The sequence below is a fragment of the Corvus cornix genome, chromosome 1A, assembly GCF_000738735.6.
Source record: "Corvus cornix cornix isolate S_Up_H32 chromosome 1A, ASM73873v5, whole genome shotgun sequence".
Taxonomy (NCBI): domain Eukaryota; kingdom Metazoa; phylum Chordata; class Aves; order Passeriformes; family Corvidae; genus Corvus; species Corvus cornix.
The window spans coordinates 52,632,636-52,655,968 of record NC_047057.1 but is presented as its reverse complement, the minus strand read 5'-3'; the positions used below and the strand labels follow the sequence as shown (position 1 = coordinate 52,655,968).

The following is a 23,333-nucleotide window of genomic DNA, read 5'->3' as shown; positions in this document are numbered from 1 at the left end:
CAAGGGCACACATGACCAGGTCCATCTGTTCAGGGATTATTAGGACAACCTGTAGATGGGGTGTGTGTGGGGGAGGTTCCCCCCATTCATTCCTTCACTTTTAGCAGGACTTACCTCTGTCTGAAAGTCAAACAAACTGCCAACACCTCTGAAAAACTAAGGGACCTTCAGCAGCCAGCAGAGCTCCCAGGAAAGCAGCTCATGAGGTCTGTTTTATGTGCAGACTTACTGCTTCCTGCCAGCCAGAACAGGGTGCTACAGGCAGTCTTGTCCACGATACCCTAGTCAGTCTTTTATATCTGGTCCAACACAAAACCAGAGGTGTCTGTCTAATTAATAATGTAAATCTGGCCTCTGTCAGCTCAAGGAACACTACTTTTCTATCCTTGAGAGACATAATAACTACTTTTTTTCTCCTCCGAATCAGCTTCTCAGGATTCCTCACCCGACTCTAAGACTTTTTAAATCAATCAGCTGAAAATAAGGTCAGTGACTTGATTTCCAGGCCCTGAACTAAATTTTCTTACAGAGCAGAGCAGAGCCGAGCCAGCATCTCTTCCAGATGCCTTCAGGGTCCATATGCCCTTTTATTGTCCACAGTCACACACCTCCATCACTCAGAGCATACATTCTGTGCCTGCAGAGTATCCTCTACAGATTTGTATGTGAAGAGGAGGGGCAATCAGGACAGGGAATCCAGGAAAAATTTTGGGGAAGAAAAAGAGCCACCTGTTGCTCATGTTTCTGGGAAAATTTGGTTGAGACAGGAGGAGTCATCCCTACCCTTTTACCTTTCTTTTGTACCCTGTGGTGCCTCTGGACATCAGACTCATCACAAACTGTATAGCAAACTTCATGGTCGATAAAGCGTTGACATCAATTCACCACAGGAGTGTAAAGCAGGTAAGACTCAGAGTTCCATGAAGGTGATATCTGCAGTCCGAATGCCACATGCTGCCAGCTCCTTCACTCCTGTCATGGCCCATTTATTGCCACTATGTTCATTTTAAACCCTCTCTAACATGTACTCGATGCCCTTTGGCAGGGACTCACCCTGCCTGTTATGTATCAGTACAGTGTTTGGGACAGTGTGGTTTTGGTTTTTCTAACAAAGAGCAGCGCCAAAAAAAAATGAAAGCATATCAGTCATAGTCTGCAAAGGAAAGGCAGTGTCCATGGGACATCTTTGGTGGTTACCATAAAATTTTAAAGAGTAAGTCATTCCCCTCATATACTTTTAAAAAAACCTCATAAACTTGGTATGCTAAGAACTTCTAATATGAATAGATCTCCCTTATTTGGAAAAAAAGCAAATTATGCTTCCAGTTTCATGATCCCACTTCATTTTTTGATATTTGACCTGCAGATTAGAGGTTTTCACGTCATCTGTCAGCCCACAGAGAGTATCCCAAGGTTCAGTGTGTGTGAGAGAGATAGGAAAGGAACATTAGGAACAGGCCAACCACAAATAGCTAAAATTAGCTATGAGAACTGGAGTGCTGAGGTCTCTGAGGAGCACTAGTCAAAGGAAGAAAATGGTTGTTTGCTAAACTCCCACTTATTCTACTGCCTCTGAAGACTCCTGGCTTGCATCCCTGCCCAGACATCCTACATAGCTATTTAAGAGGATTTCCCCCGCCCCTTCCCCCTCCAATGGCCATAACTTTCCTCTTTTGCAACTGCAGTACAGAGTGATATGGGATTCCTGCTCCAGCAGCAAGATTCTGACTGGAAACAGGAAACAGGGGGGCTCCGCAGACCTCGGCCTCTGTGACAACACGGACGTCACACCCACGTGCAGACAGGGATGCTTCTCACATATGGCAATGATCAGCAGCTCCCCTTTTTCCTCCCCTTCCTTCTTCCCCAGCAGGGCTTACAAAGCCCTAGAGGGGCCATATATCGAGTTAGAAGCAGTCTTTAGGAAGCATGGCTGTGTGAGGCCTCAGTTATGATGGAACATGATTTCTTGCATAATTCTTTCAGATTCTCTGAGGCCAGTAAATTTGAGACTGTAAATCTTCATGTGACCAGAGCATATGGCCTTAGAATAAGACATGGAGTGAATTACAAAGGGACAGCCCATCTTCTACAGAATCTGATTAAGGGAATCCTTTGAGAACTATCTCTTACATGCAGCCAGAGACATGGCTTTAAAAGCTGCCCTCCCTCCTTCTTCCCAGAAATGCCGGATGGAATAAACTGGTTTTTTTTGGCAGCACCAGGTTCTCCTATTTTCTCCTTCCTATTTTCAAAAGCCTTTTCTCAAAATAAGACCAAAGGACTATGACTGCCTAATCCTTCAGATTATAATTTCAGGGAAAAAAGAATAAAAATATTGTTAAAAGTAATTGCATTGATACTTGTGGAAACACCTTAAGGGACTTGGAGACCCTTTCTAAGATAAGGAGGTAGGTTCTGGAGGAGCAGGAGGAGGAAGAAATGCTCTTGCATTCACTAAGAGTGAGTATTGGTTTTCTCCAGCCAGCTCTTGGTAGTGCTATTGTTTACATTCATACACAGATTATGCTATGTCAGCCTCTCCAGGCTAAATTGCCATTATATGTGATGTTCAAAGGTGAAGTTCTATTCTGGATGGGAAAATCAATTTCAAATGAAGTAAAAAATTCCCTTCCCAGCTTGCTCCCTCTCTTTTCATGAGGCAGACTGTGCTCTTCTTGATGATCATGCTTCTTTGGCACAAAAATAACTGTATGTAAATATCAATGGGAGAAGGTTTTCTCCAGAAAAAGCTCATTCAATCTCAAAACTGGGAGGGAGAATTGAAATGCCTTCAGCTGTCCTGTGAGGAAAGGGAGACCAGATGGGTGCCTTCTGTCCTAGCTGCACGAAGGATTTGTTGACATTGAGCACACATCCACCCCTGCCTTCCCATTCCACTCACTGGTCTTGTGGTGGTTCTGCTGAACATGAACTGAGGGAAAAGGAAGCAAGATTTTGGTTAAAAAATGCTGTGCTGTAATCTAGGGAACATAAAGACACGGCTTAAACCAAAGCACATAAAATGCTTGTCTATCTACTCTCTTTTGTACTGTCAGGTGCTGGGGAAAGTCTGCTGGATAGTCATATCTCTGTTGGTAGAAACTGCTGTTGCTCAGCCCTGTGTTTATTGTTTTCCATTAATTATCCCATGATTAAAACTGTAGATTCCTCCCATGCATTGCATAACTTTGAGAGCACTTTCCTCACGGACCTCAGCTAGGTGTCTAGGGAGAACCCTTCTGCCTCCCTGGCTTGTGTGGTGAGAGTTCAATCTCTTCTTGCAGCTACCTTGGACAGGAGAGGAGAGCAGGCAGAGGGAGAGAAAGAGGAGAGGGAGAGAAGAGGAGAGGGAGAAGACAGAATGTGCTGTGCTAAGCTACTATTGGACACCTGCTCCTGCTAGAAGTGTTCAGTACCTCTTCAACCTCTTGCGAAGAAGCACTGCTTTGGAGCAGTCCAGGATCCCACAGTAGGGCACTTGGGATAATGCCAAACACCTGGTCAACACTCTGTGTGAGATTTGGTGGCACAGCTACTAAGAGCAAAACTACAGAGAGGTGTTTTCTTGCTCATAGCACATGGTCAAGCTTTGGTACCTTCATAGTTCAACTCCTGGTATGTAATCTGCACGTACAGACTACGCCTTCCTGGTTCCTGCCAGCTCTGGGTAGTTCTCACTGAAACACCCCTCAGAAGCACACAGAAAGGCACAGCTAAGGGATAGAGGCTGTCAGATGAAAGGAAAGGGGAAGAGAGGCTGTGGATTGTTACCTCTGTCTTCAGTGGAGAAAGAATACTATTTTCACACATCTGTGCTAAATCAAACGCTAATTTTTTTCACTCCTGACATTAATACATTAGGTGTGGAACTCACACTACTGACCTGAAAAGTTCCTTTGAGGAATGCGTTACTCTTCACTTGGGAAGAGCAAGACAATAAACAAGTAAAAGTCCTCGCCTTAGACTGCAGATCTACCATCCCCTCATTTTTTGTCTCACACCGTATGCCAAGATTTATGGAGAAAAATTCCAAAGGAGTGAGGAAACTGAAGCGCTGCCTTTTGCTCTAGAGAAGAAAGAGATCTGTCCTTGAAATCTTGCATCGGAAATTCCCCGGCTTCTCCTGGCTGGGACTGTGAGTCTGAGGGAAGGGCATGATGTAAGTGAGCAGTCAGCTACTGTTTAGAATACAGCATTGATTTGGGAACACAGGAAGAAAAGCATTGAAAAAGTCAGTTTGGATTTATAAAAAAATCCTATGCCGAGGCAACAACCCCTGTTGGGATTTCCACACAGAGGAACTGCTTCTCACTTTTGACATCGTGTGCTGGCATGCATGACAGGAATCACTGAGTTCATTCCCTGCTGGGACACTCTCCTTGTCATTAGAGACTGTCCTTGTAACTAATACCTTAATTTGCAGTTTCAGGTGAGAGACTGGTAACACCTGCACTATGAGAATGAAGACACTGGCTAATTCTTACAGCAAGCTTCTGAAGGCTGTGCAGGGAGAAGCAACTCAAGACAGCAACTTTTCCTGCACTCACACTTGTTCTGCAGGTAAAGAAAAGACCCTTCTTTCACACCTGACAGCCCAATACTACCTCTAGGCTCATTAAAGAAACAAAAAGAGGGAATGCCAGCCCCCTGGTGCTGCTCTTTCTGCTTTTCACAAGTACGGAGATTTCAGGGGATTCCAACATGCTTTAAAACCAGTGACACATCCTAGGGACTGGCATATGGAGGGACTGCAGCTCTGATAGCCTCAGGATGGTGTAAGAGATACAGGATTACTGCCTCCAGCCTGGGATCTTCCTCTACCTCCCTATACTCACACAGGGTTGTGGAGGCAGCTGTATCCTGACAGTGCCCTCTGATGAGAAGGAGAGAAAGGTTATGCTGGGAGATGAGGAAGCAGGCTCAGTTCATGACTTCAGAAGGCTGGTGAGAGGCAGAGAGATGAAGGAAGAAGGATCTAATTGCTCAACATGCAAAAAAGGCTATGTCTTCAGGTCAATCAGCTCCCCTTCCGAGTGAGGCTGTATTCAGCTCTACTGCTCCTCTGTGGCCAATCAGCACTGTGAAAAGCCAGGCCAGGTCTTGAGAGAAAACCAGTGGTCAGCCACCCTCAGTAAAAAAAAATTGGAAAAGATGAAAATGAAATTCTAGACTCTGCCAGGGAGACTGAAAAGCACCAAGATAGTCCCTCACCCCTGCCAAGCAGAGCAAACCTCATCACAGGGAGGGCAACCAGTTGTGAGCAGAGAGACATGCCAGTCTGCCAGGCTCTCTGCTAAACGTCAGGGAGCTGCTTGCAACCCCACAAATACACACAAATACACAACCCCACAAATATACAGCAGCCACAATGGCCAGTACTCAGATGCAAACCCTCTCTCACAGGTAGAGACATTTCCTGTGCAGTTCCACCTTGGAGGAGGAACTACAAGATTCTGATTACAGTGAGAGATAGAGAATGTGTAAGTGCTGTCCCGCACTTGAATTTGAGCAGGACATTAAAGCTAAAGTGAGAGAAGGCAATGAAATCTCTGACAACCACATTAACTGTTAGGCTCTTGTCTCATCAAAAGGAAGACTTGCCCCATAGCTGCTCAAGGAGCTGATGCAGGGAGCAGATGTTACTGCTTTTCTGTGTCTACCCCTTCTTCCTCAAACTCCCCTCAAAGGCGTTTACAGAGATATTGTCTTCTTCAAATTACGCGGATAAAAACGTCAAACCTCGATTGCAGCCATGAATCTGCTCATGAACTCTGCTGGCTGCAATGCCACAGAGCTGCCTTAAAGCTCTCTTAAAAATGTGAGGCATTCCAGTCATTTTAATTACTGTGCATTGCATAAGCCAGAAACCACTTCATACAAAGGAACAACAGAAAAGTGATTTTCAATTGCTCTCACTCTCTTCTGTATTTACTGCAGCCTCCAAAGCTCTGGGAACACCAGCTCTTATTACCATTTGAAGCACTTCATCTAGTTGAAATCTCTTTGTTCAGTCACTTAATGCTATTGATGCAGTTTAGAAGGGTTTAAAAAAGAAAATCAAAACTTCAATTTGGAAATGGCTACACCAGCAGGAAAGCAAAACAAGAGAAATGGAAAGACTTATTTTAAACAAAAATGAGAGAAAATTAATTGCTTGGAATGAGGCATAGGCAGGTAGAACCAAGCAAATCACGTCGTGTCCTTCCCTCCCAGATTCTGTCAGACCATCTAATCACAGCCCCCTGTTTTGAACCCTGCATGGTACTGAGCCCTTTGGCCCTGGTCCAGAAATGCACTTAAGCTTATATTTAACTTTGTGTATGTAAATGGTTCTGTTGACTTCAGTAGAGCATCTTGTGTGCTTAAAGTTGAACATGTGCCTTAGTGTTTTGCTGGATTTGGGCCAAAGAGCACAGTCATGTGCAGAAAACATTTTCAGCTTGATAAGGCTGTTAAAAGATATTTCCTGGTTACTCTTCTGCAGCTGATGCCACATCACAGCCTGACTGGAGGATCCCCACACTACTGTGAGGGTGATTTCATATTCCACAACCCTTTATAATGTAATATTCCTGGAAACACATGGTGCCTACAGTCTGCTCCAGGCTTGGTGCTCTCAGTGGGCACAATCTGTAAAGGATCCTTGAGGACTGAACACAGTATAGAAATGTTAGAGCTGATGAAGATTTAATGGTGTACCTCCAACGAAAAGCTTGGGAATGGGATGGAGTGTTACCTATGTCTGGCTTGCAGACAGGAAGGTGACATAATTCCTTTGCAACCTCACAGAAAGAGATCAAATGAATTTTTTTGGTACGTATTTATAGAATCAAAGACACTTTTGAAGAAGGAGTCTTCTCATTTTAAATAGCATGTAGAGTTCACTGATACAATGGTGGAATTAATAGGATCTAAAACTGGAGTGTTACCAACCACTACATGGGACATTTGTCAGGGTATTTTTCTCTGGTGGTAGTGGGGTCTCTCTCTCTCTCTCTCTCTCTCTCTCTCTCTCACCCCTCCACCCTAGTGTGTGGTTTTATTTGCCAGCAGTTGCTGTAGTTTGATGAAGCCCTTCTGTACTGAAGCAGCCGGCATCCCTCACAGTGAAATGTGATCAGAAGGCAAGTGAACATGCCTTTAGTTCATATCTCAGTCTCTGCCCCTGGTTCCAGGATGGTCTTGTGGAAGAAAAATGATGATGTTAACGTACTCCTGATATAAACTAATGTGAGTATCTGTGAAAGCAGAAGGTAGTTCTCGTTCCTGAAATTTAAATAAGACACCCAGCTGAACATGTTTCCTTTTCCAAATAATCGGTTCTTTAGGTTTTGCAAAGGAGCTGGCTCCATCTGCGAAGGTCGGAACCATCTCTTGCAGTGCACTGCCCCCTAGCACTGCCGCGCACATTCCTGCAGGACGCAGAGGAGGAGGACACTTTTCCCGGTCAACAACACCTGCGGGACATGGCTTTCCCTGGGAATTTTCACACCAACTATTGACCCAGCCCGGTCATGCTTGGCTTGCGGGATCCGACAAGATCACAGCATGAAGTTATATGGCTGCTCGGTAAGGCAGAGAGATCCTTAATTGTATTCAGCAGTGTGTTTCTTGATGGAGGACGGGAATAGCATAGATTTCTTTATTTGGTGACATTAACCAAATGTGAACCCGAATTTTCTCATATGAAGATCGAGGTCTCTATTTTCTCGTTCTTTCAATGCTACCTTTTTTATGGCCATATAAGGCTTAAAGTTTTATCTGAGCAAAGGAGCGGAATGATAGTTTTTACTTTATTTTTTTCCCTTTGCAGTTTCTCCCATGCAGACAGAGCATAGAACAGGAATTCAAAGAGAAGTCTCCTTTCAGTTCCTTCATTGACTTTCTCTGTTGCTCTGACATGATTATCAATATTTTCTCATATAAATAAACACTCAGAATTCTTGCCTGGCTCTTTCAGAGCTGGCAAGATCTGGCAGATCTTAAAGGGGAGAGGGTAATATTGAATATGTAATGGATATTATCAGAGGATAACATAGAATATCTCTATTTACAGATGATAAAATGAGTGTATAAGCAGGTTAAACTATTTAACAAAGGCCTTGAGCAGGCCACTGGCCAGACTGAACTTTCCTGAGTATGACTTACCTGTACTTTACAAAAATAACGCACTCTGGTTTCTGTGCGTAAAGTTTACTCTTCAAGTGGCAAATAAATATTGTTCTTATTGTACATCATCCAGTCCTGGTTGGAAAAACTGCATCCCTACTACTGTAGAGAAGTTCATCTCTTTGAAAAAGAATATCTAAGTGTAAAAAAAGCAGGTGAATCAGCTAAGCCGTGACCAAACACAGGCGTTACTACTCCGGGCAATGATAATACAAGCACTAAAATAATTTCTGGATCACCTCCCAAACAGCGGTATAGAAGATAGTGGTAAGCCTTGCCATACAGACAACCTGCACCCCATCCCTTCCAAAGAGATGTGCCCAGCCCTTGGATCAAGCTGTGTCACTCCTTTCCATCTGATTACTTCTCTGGATTATATCTGAAAAGTGAACTAGTTCCTGCAACCAGCACAAACTTGGTGTCATTTTAACAAGCTTGGTCTACCTCACTGTAAACAAGCTACTTCCATACCGTGCAGGGCCCTGTGGAACTTCAGTAATTTGTAGGCCCCTTCTCCTCCCATTTCAGAAATCAAGAAGATTTGTTTTTCAGTCTCCTCTGAATGTGTCCTGCATCTGTGTATCATAGACACTCAGCATTTACACAGCACCCAACAGCTTAAAAGCTTATTACAAAGCATTTAGCTTGTTAGTCCTCGGAACACACAGGAAAGGTGCTATTATAGGAATGAAGAAACATACTCAGGGGAGTTACTTTGGCCAGAGAGCGAAGGGAGGTGGTGCAGGAGCTGTGATTATAATCTAGTTGTGTGTGGGCCAAACTCTCCCTTATTTACACCAATGTCAGATTCTGGCAGAATTTCACTTTTCTCAGATACTGATCTGAGATGTTGATAGGCCAGGTCTACCATGATGTTGGTGGGTATCAAACGTTTTACAACAACAAACAAAAAATGAGTGTCAGACACACCTCGTTTTTATTCCGTGTTACTCTGCTGAGGTCAGTGGAGTTGTTCTGTGTGAGAACACCCAGTGAGACTGAAACGACAGTCCACCCAACCTGATGGATCCAGCTTCACTTGCAGTACCTTGAGCAGACAGTCCAAGTACCTAAAAGATGTTTTACATAGGGGGTTCCTCGTATTGCAATTTGGGCCCAGCGATTGAGACACTGACATATCTAAACTGAACAACCTGTTTAATACCCTGTCTCATACACATTTACAGGACCCGTTAGCACCTCAACACCATCCGATTTTTTCAGTGTGTTCACTAACACACATTCCTGAGCAGCTCCCATCACTATTATCCTATGACACAGTGAGGCAAAGCTGTCACACAGGTTGTCTGTGTCACGGCGAGGATAGGAACTTGTGTTTTCCTCTGCTGGCATTGTAACCTTGATCCCTACTGACAACACCCATCTTGAAGCTTTTGCCTACCGATGCTCCAAATAAAAGCCTGTGCTTCCATAAGACAGGAGATTTTAATTTTATATGGATGGTATGATTAAAGAAAAGGTGTAGGCAGGCTGTGCTTCACCCAGATGGAGCAGAATTGTAAATCTAAAGACTTAGCTGACTATATAGAAATTTAGGACAGCTGGTCCCTGGCCTTTAATACCAGCATAATTTATAACTAGATGTGCTTAAGTCTTGTAAACCCAGTGGAAAGTACTCTGACATTATATACACTGGCTTGATACTGTGATTAATCACCCCTCAGTCCCCTTTGGAGGATAATAAGGCTGTCTGTATCATGCAGCTGGCAATCTCCTTCCTTACAGTCCCAGCTCTTCTATAACATTTACATTTCTACAGCCGATAGAAATTTATGGCTCTGAAAGGGGATAAAGGAAAACAAAACAAACAGGACATTTCTATAAATTCCACTAAAGCTGCTCTGCTAAAATATACTTTGAGATTAAATGTTGGGAGTGCCGGGGTTGGATACAAAACTGCTCTTTCCAGCTTGGTTTTAGCAGTTTATGACCCCTTTCTGACTGAAAGGTCAGAGAAGGGGAATTGCTGGGTGATGGAGAAGGAGCATTCGAGCAGGATTAAAAACATCCAGGGCAAAATCCTGGTTTACAGTTCAGATAGGTCTTGTCCTTCTTTTCCCCCATCCTCTTTCTACTGCCTGTTGGAAGCGCTAAAGAAGCAGCACACCGCACTTGTGCATTTTCTGATCGCTGTCTGAAAGCTCTTTGGAATAAAGTGCCATCGCCTCCAGTTTAAAATCAGTTTGCACACAGCGCAGATGGATCGAAGGGAAACAGCCCAAGATTTCCAAGAGAACCGCAAGCCCCGCGTACGTTTTCCAGGTGCCCTGAGTAGCGGCGCGGGGCGGCGGAGGCTGTGACAGCCTGGGGCGGACACTCGGCGGTACAAGGGAGCTACAGCTGGCACGGAGCGAGGTTTACCCCGTCCCGCGGCACCGGGCGCGGATCGGATCGGAGCGGGCCAGGGCCGGGACAAGAGCCAGAGCCGGGGCCAGGGCCGGGACAAGAGCCAGAGCCGGGGCCAGAGCCAGGGCCTGAGCCGGGGCCGGGGCCGTGCCCGGGCCGTGCCCCCCGCCCGCCGCGCGCCCGCTCTATTCCCTACAAGGCGCGGCGGGCGCGGCCCCGCCCCGCGCTCGCGCCGATGAGGTAATGCGGGGCTGCCATTGGCCGCGCGCGGCGGCGCCCCCGGAGCGCGAGCGCCGCGAGCCGGGTATAACTCCGCGCGCCGGCCCCGCTCCGCCCGCACCGCGCCGCACCTCGGCTCCCCTGAGCGCCCCTCAGCGCCCGCACCGTCCCGCCGAGCGAGGGCTGCGCTGCAGAGCTAGCCAGGGAGACAGAGACAGAGACAGCGCAGGCAGCCGCGGCGCACGGGCTGTTAGGGAGCAAGAATAAAGTCAGGCGAACACAGCAGTAGCCGCCTCCCGCTCCGCAGAAGTGAGGAGGCACCTCGGGGGCAGCATGACGGCGTGGCTGAGCTTCCTCGTCGTGTTCCTGTGCAGCTGGAGCCTGCGGGACTTGGTGGTGGAGGCTTGCACTTGCGTCCCCATCCATCCGCAGGACGCTTTCTGCAACTCCGACATCGGTAAGTGCCGCCGCCCCGCAGCCGCCCGGGCCCGGAGGGTTCGGGGGAACCACAAAGTTCCCGGGACCCCGAGGGGTGCGGGCAGCAGCCCGGCTGTCACCGCAAGGCAGCACCGTCCCGCGAGTCACGGGCGATCGGGTCACACCGGAGAGCGGAGACCTGACTTTCCAAGAGCGGGTTTGGCTCCGTCGCTGCCGCAGGCGCCTGGGTCGGTAAGAGGAGAGGCGTGTGGTGGCGGACCCCCGCCCAGCCCTCCCAAGCCCTGTCCCGCAGCAGCCTCACCCAGAAGTGCGTTAAAGAAATCACTAATTGTCAGAGTGGCATGTTTCCTACAGCGGGACAGAAACACAATTGGAGGTGTAGGCTGCCAAAATTTCCTCCTCAACTTGGTGACAAGAAGTAGGAGGCAGGATTAGGATGGGTTCTCCCGAGCCAGGAAACGGCCCGTGGCGGCTGGTGTTGGAGGTGCGGCTCACACAGGCTTGTGGTGCTGTGCCTGTAACGCTGGGAAGGGCTGGAGAAGCAGGTACCAAGTGTCTCCAGGCTTTCTGCGTGCTGCGCTGCGGTCTTTGCTGCTGTGGGAGGTACGCAAACCTGCATGCGTTCGGGAAAGTTGAAACACTTTCATTGGATCCTGACTGATGTTTTCCACTATGGGTTTCAGCATCCCTAGGGTGCATCGTTACACTAACTTTAGGTAGGGGACAAGGACAGCACCAAAAAATCTTTGGGGAGGAGGTAATAGAGACTCTGTTCACAAGTTTGTTGGCTTGCTTGTAGCCAAGAGTGGGTAACAAAATACGGTTGCTGCTTGGTAACTCTTCCATGGCAAAGTATATGAAACCAATTAGTGGTGTCCTTTGAGCTACTACTGGACACATGTCCATGTAATGGTAAATACAGGCTGTCACTTCAGCAGTGGTGAGTGGACGCACAAGTGAAGTCTCCTGTCTTCTCTGAAGGTTGTCTTAGTAGCACAGCACTGCTGGTACCCACATGGTGCTGACTCCGAGTAGAGTCTGCAAAGAAATCCTCCTGGCAACTGCTATGGAAGTCAAATAGAAAATAATTCTCACTGCAGCAGAACACCCATTGCTGTGAACGCTGCCAGCAGCCTTTTCAAGTTAGCCAAGGTTAGTGGCAAAAGATCTACCTCTTGCCTTCAGTTCTTCTACAGAAACTGCAGTTGTGCCTGGTTATTCATGTGTAGTTTATATAGTGTATCTGCTCCTGAATGCCAAAAAACCCATTCCCTATTAAAAGTGGTAGGAAGGTTACAGTTTGCTTCAGTGATGAAACCCTGGAAAACATTTATAAAATAGTTTTATAGTGGGAAATTCTTCCAGGAAACTAAAGTATTCAAACTTCTGTTGCCATTTTCATAGTTTGGATCAACAAATGTGCCACCTAAGTGGCAACTGCCAGGGAGATTGTCCTTTCTGTGGAAATGAGACTGGGAAACTGTTTTTCCACAGCAAAAGCTGATGGCAGCATGTGGCCTTCATTAGTTGCATTTAGGGAGAAAAACTGCTTTCTTACTCTGGTTAGGTCATGCTATAATAGATTAGGGTAATTTCAGTTCAATTCAACTTTTTAAGATGGTATTAAATACGTTTTTGTAATGAATATACGCTGACTGTATTTTTACTAGATGCAAAAGTGACTAGGAGTAAATGATGAAGTTTCATGTAACAGTGCTCCTAAACTTTAGGGCACAAAGGTTTTCTGTTTCCTACTCTGATTTTTGGTTGAGTTCAAAGTATTCTCCTTCATCTTTCCTTTCTCTCTTCTGGGCTCTTCACTATATCTCAAGCCTTGGCTTTGCTCTGAGACAAAGTAGTTCAAAAAGTTGACATCTCTGGGGCTGTCATGCCTTCAGACATCACAGCAATGCAAAGGAGGAGAAGCTTGAGGGGAAAGAGAAAACCATTGCAGTAAATTACTTGAATGCAAGTTTGGTTAAGACTGCAGGTCTCTGATGGGTTGAAGCAAAAGTTAATCCTTACATTTGCTAGAACTATGTGGAAAATATGATATTTCTGCAGGCTGATTTTAGTAAATGCTGTCATGTTCTTCATATGTGGAAAGGACAAAAAGCACACTAAAGCTTTCTGGCTTTGGAGGAGTTAATCATCTCCATGGAAACTGATGGCAGTGTACTAGTGCAGTGTTTAGACAGACTAAACTACATGCTGGGTTATAAAACACATTGTGGGGAAGAAAGGGACTTGGCAGCAAGTTTTTATCGCTCTTGAAACTTCTGACAAAATACCAGCTCTAAAGGGAGGAGTCAGTGCAGTAAGGGCTGGAGCAAAAGAGGCTTTAAAAACAGCTCCTAAAACAATATAAGAAATTAACTAGCTAGGTGGCAGCCTAGGAGAGGCTTTTCATCTTCAGAAGCACTGGATTTTGAAGAAGGAGAAAACTTTTAGTTGAGGACTGTAATGCAAACTTCTACTGTTGGTGTTTTGTGCTTAACCAGTGAAGTCTTACTCTCAAGTTCATTCTCTTCTCCTTTAATCTGATCTCACTGGACATTTAATTTTTCATTTTCCAGTGGCTCAGTTCTGATACAGCCTCCCAACCCTGCAGTTATTAGAAGGTTTTAATCTTTACAGAAACAGATGGTCAAATAAACCCATTGGAAAGGGAAGGATTTCAATATGTGCATCCTTTGAAAGTGAAGGGTGTGGTCTTTGAAGGAATCTTGAACGTCATAAATAACGATATATACCTTTTTAATTTAAAAAAGGAGGGAGGGGAGAAAAGAGGTACTACTGCTAGACTGATCACAAGGGATCTTTTCACTCAGCCTGAGTGTTCCAGCTTGATGAATGGAGCAAAAGTGAAGAGGTGTGTCTTGTCTGGCCCTGTGGGGTCAATCAATAATAAAATTGCTGTTTTAACTCTTGGCTTTCTTTCTTTAACGGGATCAGTAAGTGCCAGAAGAGGCAGTACCATAATTGGACAAACAGCAACTGCTATGGTTTGCCATCTGAACTTCGCTTCCTCCACTCCCGCCCTCTGCCTACGACCCCTTCCAGATGTGAATATTTTTCTTTTGTTTGAATTAAGAGACCTTTTGAAAGAAAAGACACCAGGCATGCTTTGTTCTTTTGTGACAAAGCTGTGACATTTCCAGCTGGACATAGCTGACATGAAAGGGACTTGTTTGTCCTTTTTTTGCACGAACAGCAGGAACTTTTGAGCTTGGCTGCTGAATGTTGAATTCACAGGTTTGGAAAACACCTCCTGCTTGGCCCCCTCTGCCCCACATCTCCTTTCAACAACAAAAAAAAAAACAAACCAAAAAAACCAAAAAAAAAAAAAAAACAGGGACGAAAATATGTGAAATTGCAGACTGCAATTTGACAAACCAGTCTGCAAGTGATAAAGCACTTTGTTCACTCCACAGCTGTCTTACTTCTGTCTTGTGCATATACTTTAGAGAACAGCTATGGCACTATTAGATGTCTCTTACCTAAGTTCAAAGAAGCTCAAAGTAACATTTCTTTGTATGGTTTCTGTTGGGAGAAGAAATACCTGTATCAGGAAGGATGCCAGTGGGTAGTGCTCCTCTCTGTTCTAAATAACCTCACTCTCGGTAAGATGGAGTTGACGAGCTTTGGGGAGGTGAAGGTAAGTTCTTAAGGGTCCCTTGGTGCTGGTGAAGCCATTCTTTATTCCATCCTCCTATACTCAGAGCACTGAGCCCACAACACCTGCAGTGGTTCCCATCCTTTGAACTGAGAATGTGGGAGAAGAGCAAGGAAGAAGCAGTAAAGAAGGAGGAAACTCATGAATGTGTTTGGCTTGGAGTCTAAGATTTAGACAAATCTAATTGATAACCTGCTCTTTCACTGCTCTTCTTGAGTTGGTCATTCCACCTTCTCACTCATAAGCTAAAAGAGATGTGCAGAACACTTGATCATGCGTGAGATTTTGAACATGCTTTCCTTAGTTTGTTGTAGTGACATCGAATGTGCTGTCTTAGCCTTTAAGGTAGACAGGTAAGGTCTCCCAGATTGTTTTAAAAGTTTTATAATAAACCATCTCCAATTAATTATACCAATCTTTAGGGTTGAGATTAATTTAAAGCAATTTTTTTTTTGTTTCATGTTGTGGTAATGGTTGCAAAAGTATATCCACTTTGGAATCAGACTTTTGTTGAGGAAGTAATGATGTGATTTTATTTTTAGACTGGACTTCCCTTGGAGGCATTTTAGAAGCAGGAAATCTGAGAAGCATCCCGTAAAGCTTCAAAAAATAATAAAAAAAGTACTTCAAATTTCATTTTATGTGGGAAGAAATTGAGAAGATTTGTTTAACTTTTACGGAATTCCAATGTCCCTGGTAAAAACTTTGTTGAAAGAGGGTGTTCCTTGTGACTGGTCATGTCTCCTGACTGAAGGATGGTCACTCGCAGCTGAATTGTCCTATTTAGTAGAAGTGGAAATAGAAGTTGCTTCTTTGTTTTTTTTTTTTGTGTGGTTATTTGCAATTTTAGTCCTTATAAGAGTAGTGGGATCTGGAGTTTGTCACTTCTCCAAATGTATGTATTAAAAAATAAAAGTAGTGGAAACTACTGTTTGGAAGATGTAGTGCAGAATGTTTTATCTTTTTATTATTGCATATGCTCACTCAAGATTTCCTGCAGGAAGTATCTCCAGCAAGGCCTCTGAGCCAGCAGAGAGCCAGATGTTCTAACCTTAAGCCTTGGAGCTCCTGCTTTATGTACATTTCTTCCCTTCTTATTTTCACTGGTTTCCCATGTGCTCTTTAGAACTCTCCACCTGCCAATTGCTCCTCTGATGTTTCTGGACAGAAGTGGGCTGGTGGGAACATAGTTATGTCCAGCCATACGCAGTACTGGTGTTTTTCATCTGGGTTTGGGAAGGACCTGCCTTATTCATGTTGCTTTTTCAGGATGAGCAGATTTGATTGTTTGACCATAGGAGAAGTGGCACAGGGTGACAAATTCATTCTCATCTTCATCAGTGGACTTCCCTCATTCCAAGACACTAATACAGTTAGTCCTGCACTTTCCGAGTTTCTTGGATATGGCAACTGAGTTGCGTCTGATGAAATGGATCTCTGTACTCAAGTGCAATCCCAGCCAGGGTGGGTGGGGCCAAGAATTTTTAGTAGGAGCACTCACTGAGTCACCTTGCCCTAAGTTGGATGTTAAAACCATTAAGATGGAAACTTAGTTTTATGACATAACAATGCTGTCTAAGATCATACTTCTCTTTCCTCACAGCTCCAGTACCATGTGGTGCTCTTATGTACCCCAACCAAGCATGCATCACAGAAGGAGCCCATTTGGTCTGGGCAGGAGGTCTTGGAATTAAAGGAAACTTCCACCAGATGCTGTCTGGGAGTTTGTAAGAATGGGTAAACCTGAAAGGACAGCTTGGTTTGAGTTAACAGGCAAGACCAGGCATGCTGTGTTTGCCAGCTCTGAACCAGACTGACTAAGCTAAGGAACTTACTTTCAATCCTAACAATGTCAGCAGTGCGTGTGTTTGAGTTTCCCTATAATTATGGCTTTTTTTTTTTCATTTCAAGATGAAGAGGCTTTTGCTCTAATGTCCTGCTTATTGCTCTAGACTTTCAGGGTATGATTCTGTCTTTCATGATAATATAAATTGAAATTAAATTATACTGGTAAAATGATAGTAGTGTAGAAGATGAGAGGAAAATTGCGCTTTCAAGCACCAATTAGTTAAGTAAATGCAGAGTTCATTAAAGGCCTACAGTAGCTCATCTAAACCTCTGAAGAACATCCACATGTGACACTTGAAATTTTACTGGCAGAACTTTATTGGACTGTTACTACTCTTTAAGTTAACTGTCCTTACATAGACTTCTCTGAGACAAGGCTGATCAGAGCAGCTGACTACATTTGAAACTATTGCAAGACTGTTTCAACTTTTCCTCAGCTTTGTGGCACTGAACACTTTGCAAATTGCTCAGCTGAAGGTCAACCTATTTGGTAACCTTCTGTGTAGAAGTACTCAGAGCTCATGGGAGGGATGCACACTGCTGGGGCTTTATCACTTCTCTGCCCACCAGTGACATGACTACCAGTGCTATTTGCCCATAGTGGCCTAGGGCCTTATTTAAAACTAGGGCTAAACTGGGTCTGCTTTGGAATAGCTTGAGAAAAGAATGTTAACCAATGTGAACTTCAAGTTTCTCCTATTTGAAAGTATTAGGCTGGTGCTGGACCTGAGGTAAATGAGACCAAGGTGGGTTAAATGGATTTACACCCTCTTATACAAGATCTAAAATCTGCCCTAATAATGAATATGGAGAGGAAATACTGAACCTGCCTCATAAGCCTCATGCTCTGTGTAAGGCAGGTGCATTGCCACTTGTCTCACCAGTATTTCACCACCTTGTATCAGGGTTGAATTTGACTTGATCGTTTCAGGTTTCTAAGAGGAATGTTACAAACACTAGAGAGCTGAAAAGCTATTGTCAAAACAAAGTTAACATTCTGCTGTAATGTGAAGTAGTTCTCTGGAGTGACCAGACTGAAGATGTAGTACATTAACTGACAGTGTCTAACAGCATAAAAATGCAAGTAATTTCACATAACCCTGATTACTTTATTCATCCAAAATTTCTGCCTGCTAGAAAAGATTGTGGGAGTCTTCTGGAAGCAAGTCAGAAGTCTCTTGAGTTGCGTGGTGCTAAAATTAATGTTGACTATGAATAGTCCAAATTCCTGTTAGTGTTTATGTAAGACCTTTCTAAAGGGCAATTTGAGCCCTTAGAAACAGTATACAGACAATAAAACTCAAGTTAAATAGCAGAGAGGTGCATGTACAAAAAATTATATCAAGCCTTGTAAAAATCAGCTGCAGTTTGCCTGTGATTTAGAATCTCATTTTTACTTTAGGAAGAAAGGAGGTGGTTTGGGGTGTCCCTCCTTGGGCAGAAATGTGCCAAGAACCAGCAGAGAGCAGTGCTTGGGGAGTGGGGAGGCCATTGTCAACTTAGGGGTATGGTCTTGGGCTGTGGGGAACTAGAGGTCTGTGTCAGCAGGCTCAGCTTTGAAAACTTCTGTCATTATTACAGGTTGGGGAAGAGAATGGCCACAGCAATAGGCCCAGTGAAAACAGGAGAAGGTATTTAGGAGCTGCAGGAGTGGCAAAGGCCCTCCAGAGACTATCTCAGAGTATAATGAGGAGAGAAGGATTCCTGGAGAAAGTGGAGGTGCAGTGTGGGAGCTGCAGTGAAGAACTAGTACAGGCTGGTCAAGCTAGGAGGAGTCACTAGTTGTGACACATGGCAGGCCACCCCATCTGGAGCTATGGGAACTATGTGGGACATGCCTAAGGTGGAAATTATCCATCCAGGAGAATAAGTGTATACTTGGGCTTCAGGGAACACTTAAGTAGGAGAACCCACATAAAACGATCTGATGTTCTATTGACTGATCTCTAACAGCCTGTAACATGTTTATTTCTGACTGGCAATCAAGGCTTAGGCTTTGAAAAAACCTGGCTGTGTGGAGTGGCCACAGACAGAGCACATACCCTTTAGTCTATCTGGACTCCAGCCAAGCTGTTGTCTTCCTCCATTCAGATGAATGCAAAGTTCCTTCAAATAGCCCTTCAAGAAATGCAGGTTGTATGGGTGTGTGTGCAGGGCTTGGTCTTTGATTTTGCCAGGTGAGTTATAAGGAAAATACTGCTTAGCTGGAAAATGATTCACACTGAGCAGCAGGAGAAGCAAATGAAATGAAGCCATATATAACATGCTGTCATCTATAACATGCTGTCTAAAGGTACTTTTGAGATACCTGAAGTAGTAACCTCTTCGGGAGATCAAAGGAGGGTGTGCATATTGTTCAACAAATTGTTACTGATCCCAGGCAACATACACACTAATAAAAATGCCTACAATCTTCCTTAGCTACCTGTCTGTTTCTAAAGTGTCAGAGCTCTGTAATCCTGCTGGTTCATCAGAGTTTAGAACCAGTTTACTGGGGAGGTAAAAAAAGGTATGTTAAAGGGCCCAAGGAAGAAAAAGAGACTTCATAGATTCTTCCTTTCTTAATTCCTCAGTTTTGACATAAAAAGGCCCAGCTTTCTGCTGGCCTGCATGATCACTGGTACTTTGGCAAAGCAGCTATAAATTGTACCAACTTTGCACAAAACTTGAGCAGGTAGCAATGGCTACACCAGGTGCAACAGCATGAAGGTAACACATTATTAGTTCTTGCTCCCCACTGATTCATTTAAAAAAAAAGTCACACAACAGCACATAGGAAACAGGAGTACTTCTGTTTCACAGGGCTATATTCAAAATGACCCAGGCTCCTGCTGGCCTAGAATGAAGGACTTGAATTTTAACTCCCTCATGCTGCATTGTAATTACAGTATGGAGACTTCAACATCTGTTTCCTTTTCTCCATGTTTCCCTCAGTATTGGGTGTTACTGCAGTGAAGTCAGCAGGGAGGCCTGCTGGCATTATGTTAGTCTGTTAATTTTCTATAGAGGGGCACTGGAGCATTTGTTCAGACAACAAGTTCAATCTCTCATGCTCAGTGAATACACGAACAAGCAAAGATCTTGCTCCTCTGCTGTTTAATCAGCCCTCTCAAATTTCATGGATCAGCTGTAAATAGGAAGCTCTCCCTCCAGCGAGTAGGTTTTGTTGTTGGTCTCCAAACAGTTAAAATGTAAGGGAGAAATGTTCTTGCTTGTACCAAGACCGGAAAACCACGGAATGGAAAACTTCCACTTAACTTTGAAAGACAGGAAATGGCTGGTGTTGGAAAGGGAGCAGGTACAGGAGGAGTGAGCCAGGGGACATCAGTGGAAAACCAACTATTCCCCAGACACTTCTCCTTCAGCTCTGTTCTTTTGGGGGATGGAGTTCCAGGCTGACCCCCGTGCTCCAAGCCCTTTATACCCTTTCCAATCACCCACCCCAGTTCCCTACTTCCTGCCTCCTCTGATGCTGCTATAAATATCCTGCCTGCCTTTCATAGGTCCAGAGAAATGCACATTGCAGATAAAAGGGATCTGAGGTGACAGTATGAAAGAGCTTTTAGACCAGCTCTTGTGAAGTGACTGACTGCTGGGTCCTCTGCTTTACTCTGTGAAGTGTGAGATTGCTGGGTCCCCTGCTTTAAATTTCTGGAAGAGTGAAACTCCCTGTTTATCATGCTCACCTCTGGATTAGGATATATGGGTCTGTTTCTAAGGAAATTATTTCTTCCAATAGATAATGTGCTACATATGGTGCAGAGCTGACAGCTGAAAGAATTCTGGTATTTGGGAGAATGTAGGGTGGGGAAAAGATGGAACTAGTTGAGAGACCACACTGCATGCAAAAGTATAGCACTTGCAATACTGAATATCTTAAATGCTTTGGCGAGGTGGATCAGTCCAAGAGGAAATAAAAGAGCAAAGTGATCCCTGGGGCACTTTAATAGCCATCATGTACAATACTTCAATAGCCACAAAATACCCAGCCCTCCCTTAGCATCCTGCAGGGCAAAAATCACAAACCCAGAGAAGTGTGGGAAGACAAGAGCTGCAGTTCCTGTGCAAGAACTTCAGTATTGCAAAGGATTGTGCTGGGGTGAGGGCAGGATGAGTTCTTAAGCTCTTTGTTTTACTTTTTTAAATATGAAGAGCAGCACCTGTCCCTTCTTTATTTTTTCCTTTTTTTTGTTCCCCAAGGGGTTGGGGATTAAGGATTTAGTTGGTTATTTCCTTAGAGGATCAAGATAAAGAAAGAGACTTCAATAAGTCTCTTTCCATCTTCTCTACAGACAGTATATTTTCAATAGAATTAAGCAGCTGTCCTGCTTTCCCCACTGTGTAACAGTTTGCAGCTTTACAGAGAAGCACAGAAATAGAAGATTTTATAATATCAGATAGAACTTCTAGGTGTACTTTAAGAGACCCTAAATTATCACAGGAAGGTTTTAAGGCATTCAGAGAGAAGCTCAGCTAGCTCAGGTGGCAAATAGCCAGTGATCTTTATCAGTATTTTGCCTTCAACACCTTTACTTTGGAACAAACACACTGCAACAGAACCTATGGTAGTGAGTCATTTGCATCATCCAGCGAGGCTGGAGTCCTGATACTGATAAAATATGCTTCTCAGAAGCCTAATATGGGATACTCTGACTTTCCCAAAGCTCCCTTCTCAGGCTATCATCTTAATTCCTCATTATTAGAGATGGATTCAATCCATGGAGTTTTAAGTTCCTTCCAAAACTCTTTAGAGTCATACTTCAACTCTGGAGTCTATTTTTCTTTATCAGGATGAGTGTCTAATCTACCTCCCCCATGCATTCTAAATTACAGCTGTCTCTTGAGTTTGCCAGTGTGTTCTGGTTTCCTCTTTTTCTGTTTGAATGGGAGGCCAACAGGGTGGGAAGCAGGTCCTTGCCAGCCTTTATGCCAATGGCATGTTTAAATTGATTGAAGAAATGGTGTAGATTGAGAGAATCAGACCGCACCTGTCTGGTGTATTTGGCTGTATGGGAAACAAAGCTTTCACTAGTACCGGAAAGTTTTCAAGCCAATAGGTTCCTTCCTGTCAGTGCAAGATCTCGTGTTTGTTTCTGCATGCCCTTCTCTCACACCAATTTCCTCTAGTACTAATGGCTGTTGGAAGAGCTGGGTAAAGGAAAGCACCGGGTCTTTCTTTCCCTCCTGTCTCAGAAACTGCTTTCCTGTTTGTCCTTTATGCAGTATGGCAGCTTGGGCTATTGACGTAAACTTTGTCCTTTGTGCTGTTCAAAGCTCCTCTCTTCTGACTTTGACATTGCCTGCTCACATCCTGATTGCTGTTTTGACAGAAAGAAGGAGAGAGGACAGAACAGGATTCTGAGGTGGTAGTTGTCTTGGCACACCCTGGGGTTCACATTTTTGTGCAGCTTCTGTGTTCATCAAACCCTCATAAGGTCAAGCACATGGCTGGGTTCCTTCCAGCACCTACTCCTTAATATATATGTGGACCAACAAGGAAAGATCGACAAAAGTTGTTATTGAAATACTGTGGTGGTACTTTGAGGAAGCATCGCTAGGTTGCACTGTTAAAATATGGCAAAGGCAGTTTTGGTTCGAAAAGATATCCAGGTCTTGAATGGGAGGGAAAGAATTCAGAGGCATTTTCTAAGATGAACTGCTTAGCCCACTTGGTTCCCTTGCAGTACTCATCTTAACTTGGGCAATTAGAACCAAAATGCTGATGAATGTAATTTCCCCACTGAATTTTGGACTGTACCTCTTTATTCTACTTTTTTTCCTCATGTGAACATCTCTGCTAGAGTTGCTGCAATGTGCTGTGTTGTCATAAACATACTGAAATTCAGTAATGTGGACAATCATTGTACACCGGGATCAACAGGTGTTAAATAAAATAAAATAAAATAAATCTTGTTTCTGTATTCCCAGGGTAATTCCCTTGCCAAAGACCAGGCGCTGAATGGAACTATACACTCATGAGCTAGCTGCATGTTTGCCTGCCAATGTAATAGCAAGAGCAAGCAGGATCTGTAATGCTTTTACCCAGAAAAACAAAACTACATTTTGGTGAGATTTCCCTATAATGATGGTGGTTTCAGATCCATTTTGGTTTTGGAATATATAGGTAGCAAAGCTAAAGCCAACAGAACTAGACAATGCCAGTCTGCTTTCTGCAGAAGCAGTAATGTTTCAGCTATTCAAGATTATATTTCTTCTCTGCCCTGTTTGGAAGGTGGCAGGGGAATCCTTAATTGTCTTGTTGTGTTTTCCTTAAAATCCCTTAACAGAAAATGTTACTGCAATCTGAGGCAATGAGAATGTAATCTGTGGCTGTTTTGCATAGTTGGATAATTTGTTGTTTTTGTTTTTAAGCCAACTTGTGACTCTCTGAGCCTAACACTGTTCCAAATCTTATTAATAGCAGTCCTTGACATTTTAGAGGTTTTATCTTTTCATTATTATTTATACATGCTCATTTCTGAGTTTGCTAATGTGCACTTGCACTTCCCCAGCTTCCTTGCTTGTGGAAGGAAGCTGTGGAAGGAAACAGTGTGCACCAACAGCATGGTTTTGTTAACTGGGGTTCTGCTTATCCCACAGAGTATTGGAAGTG

The 23,333-nt window shown here is 44.1% G+C and overlaps 2 protein-coding genes and 1 long non-coding RNA gene across 4 annotated transcripts in view; 2 read left to right on the top strand and 1 right to left on the bottom strand.

The window, feature by feature from the left end:
• Window positions 1-23,333, bottom strand: part of SYN3 (synapsin III) — a 189,067-nt gene that overhangs the window by 78,613 nt on the left and 87,121 nt on the right. The gene's annotated exons all lie outside the window — the stretch shown is intronic.
• On the top strand, window positions 4,403-7,949 carry LOC120411925. Its single transcript, XR_005604513.1, has 4 exons — window positions 4,403-4,563; window positions 7,054-7,233; window positions 7,332-7,572; window positions 7,817-7,949. It is a non-coding gene; the product is annotated as an uncharacterized LOC120411925 (long non-coding RNA).
• Window positions 10,899-23,333, top strand: part of TIMP3 (TIMP metallopeptidase inhibitor 3) — a 37,519-nt gene continuing 25,084 nt past the window's right edge. The window contains exon 1 of the mRNA XM_039571251.1: window positions 10,899-11,215. Coding sequence (XP_039427185.1) covers window positions 11,092-11,215 — 124 coding nt within the window. The 5' untranslated portion in view covers window positions 10,899-11,091. The remainder of the gene's footprint in view (window positions 11,216-23,333) is intronic.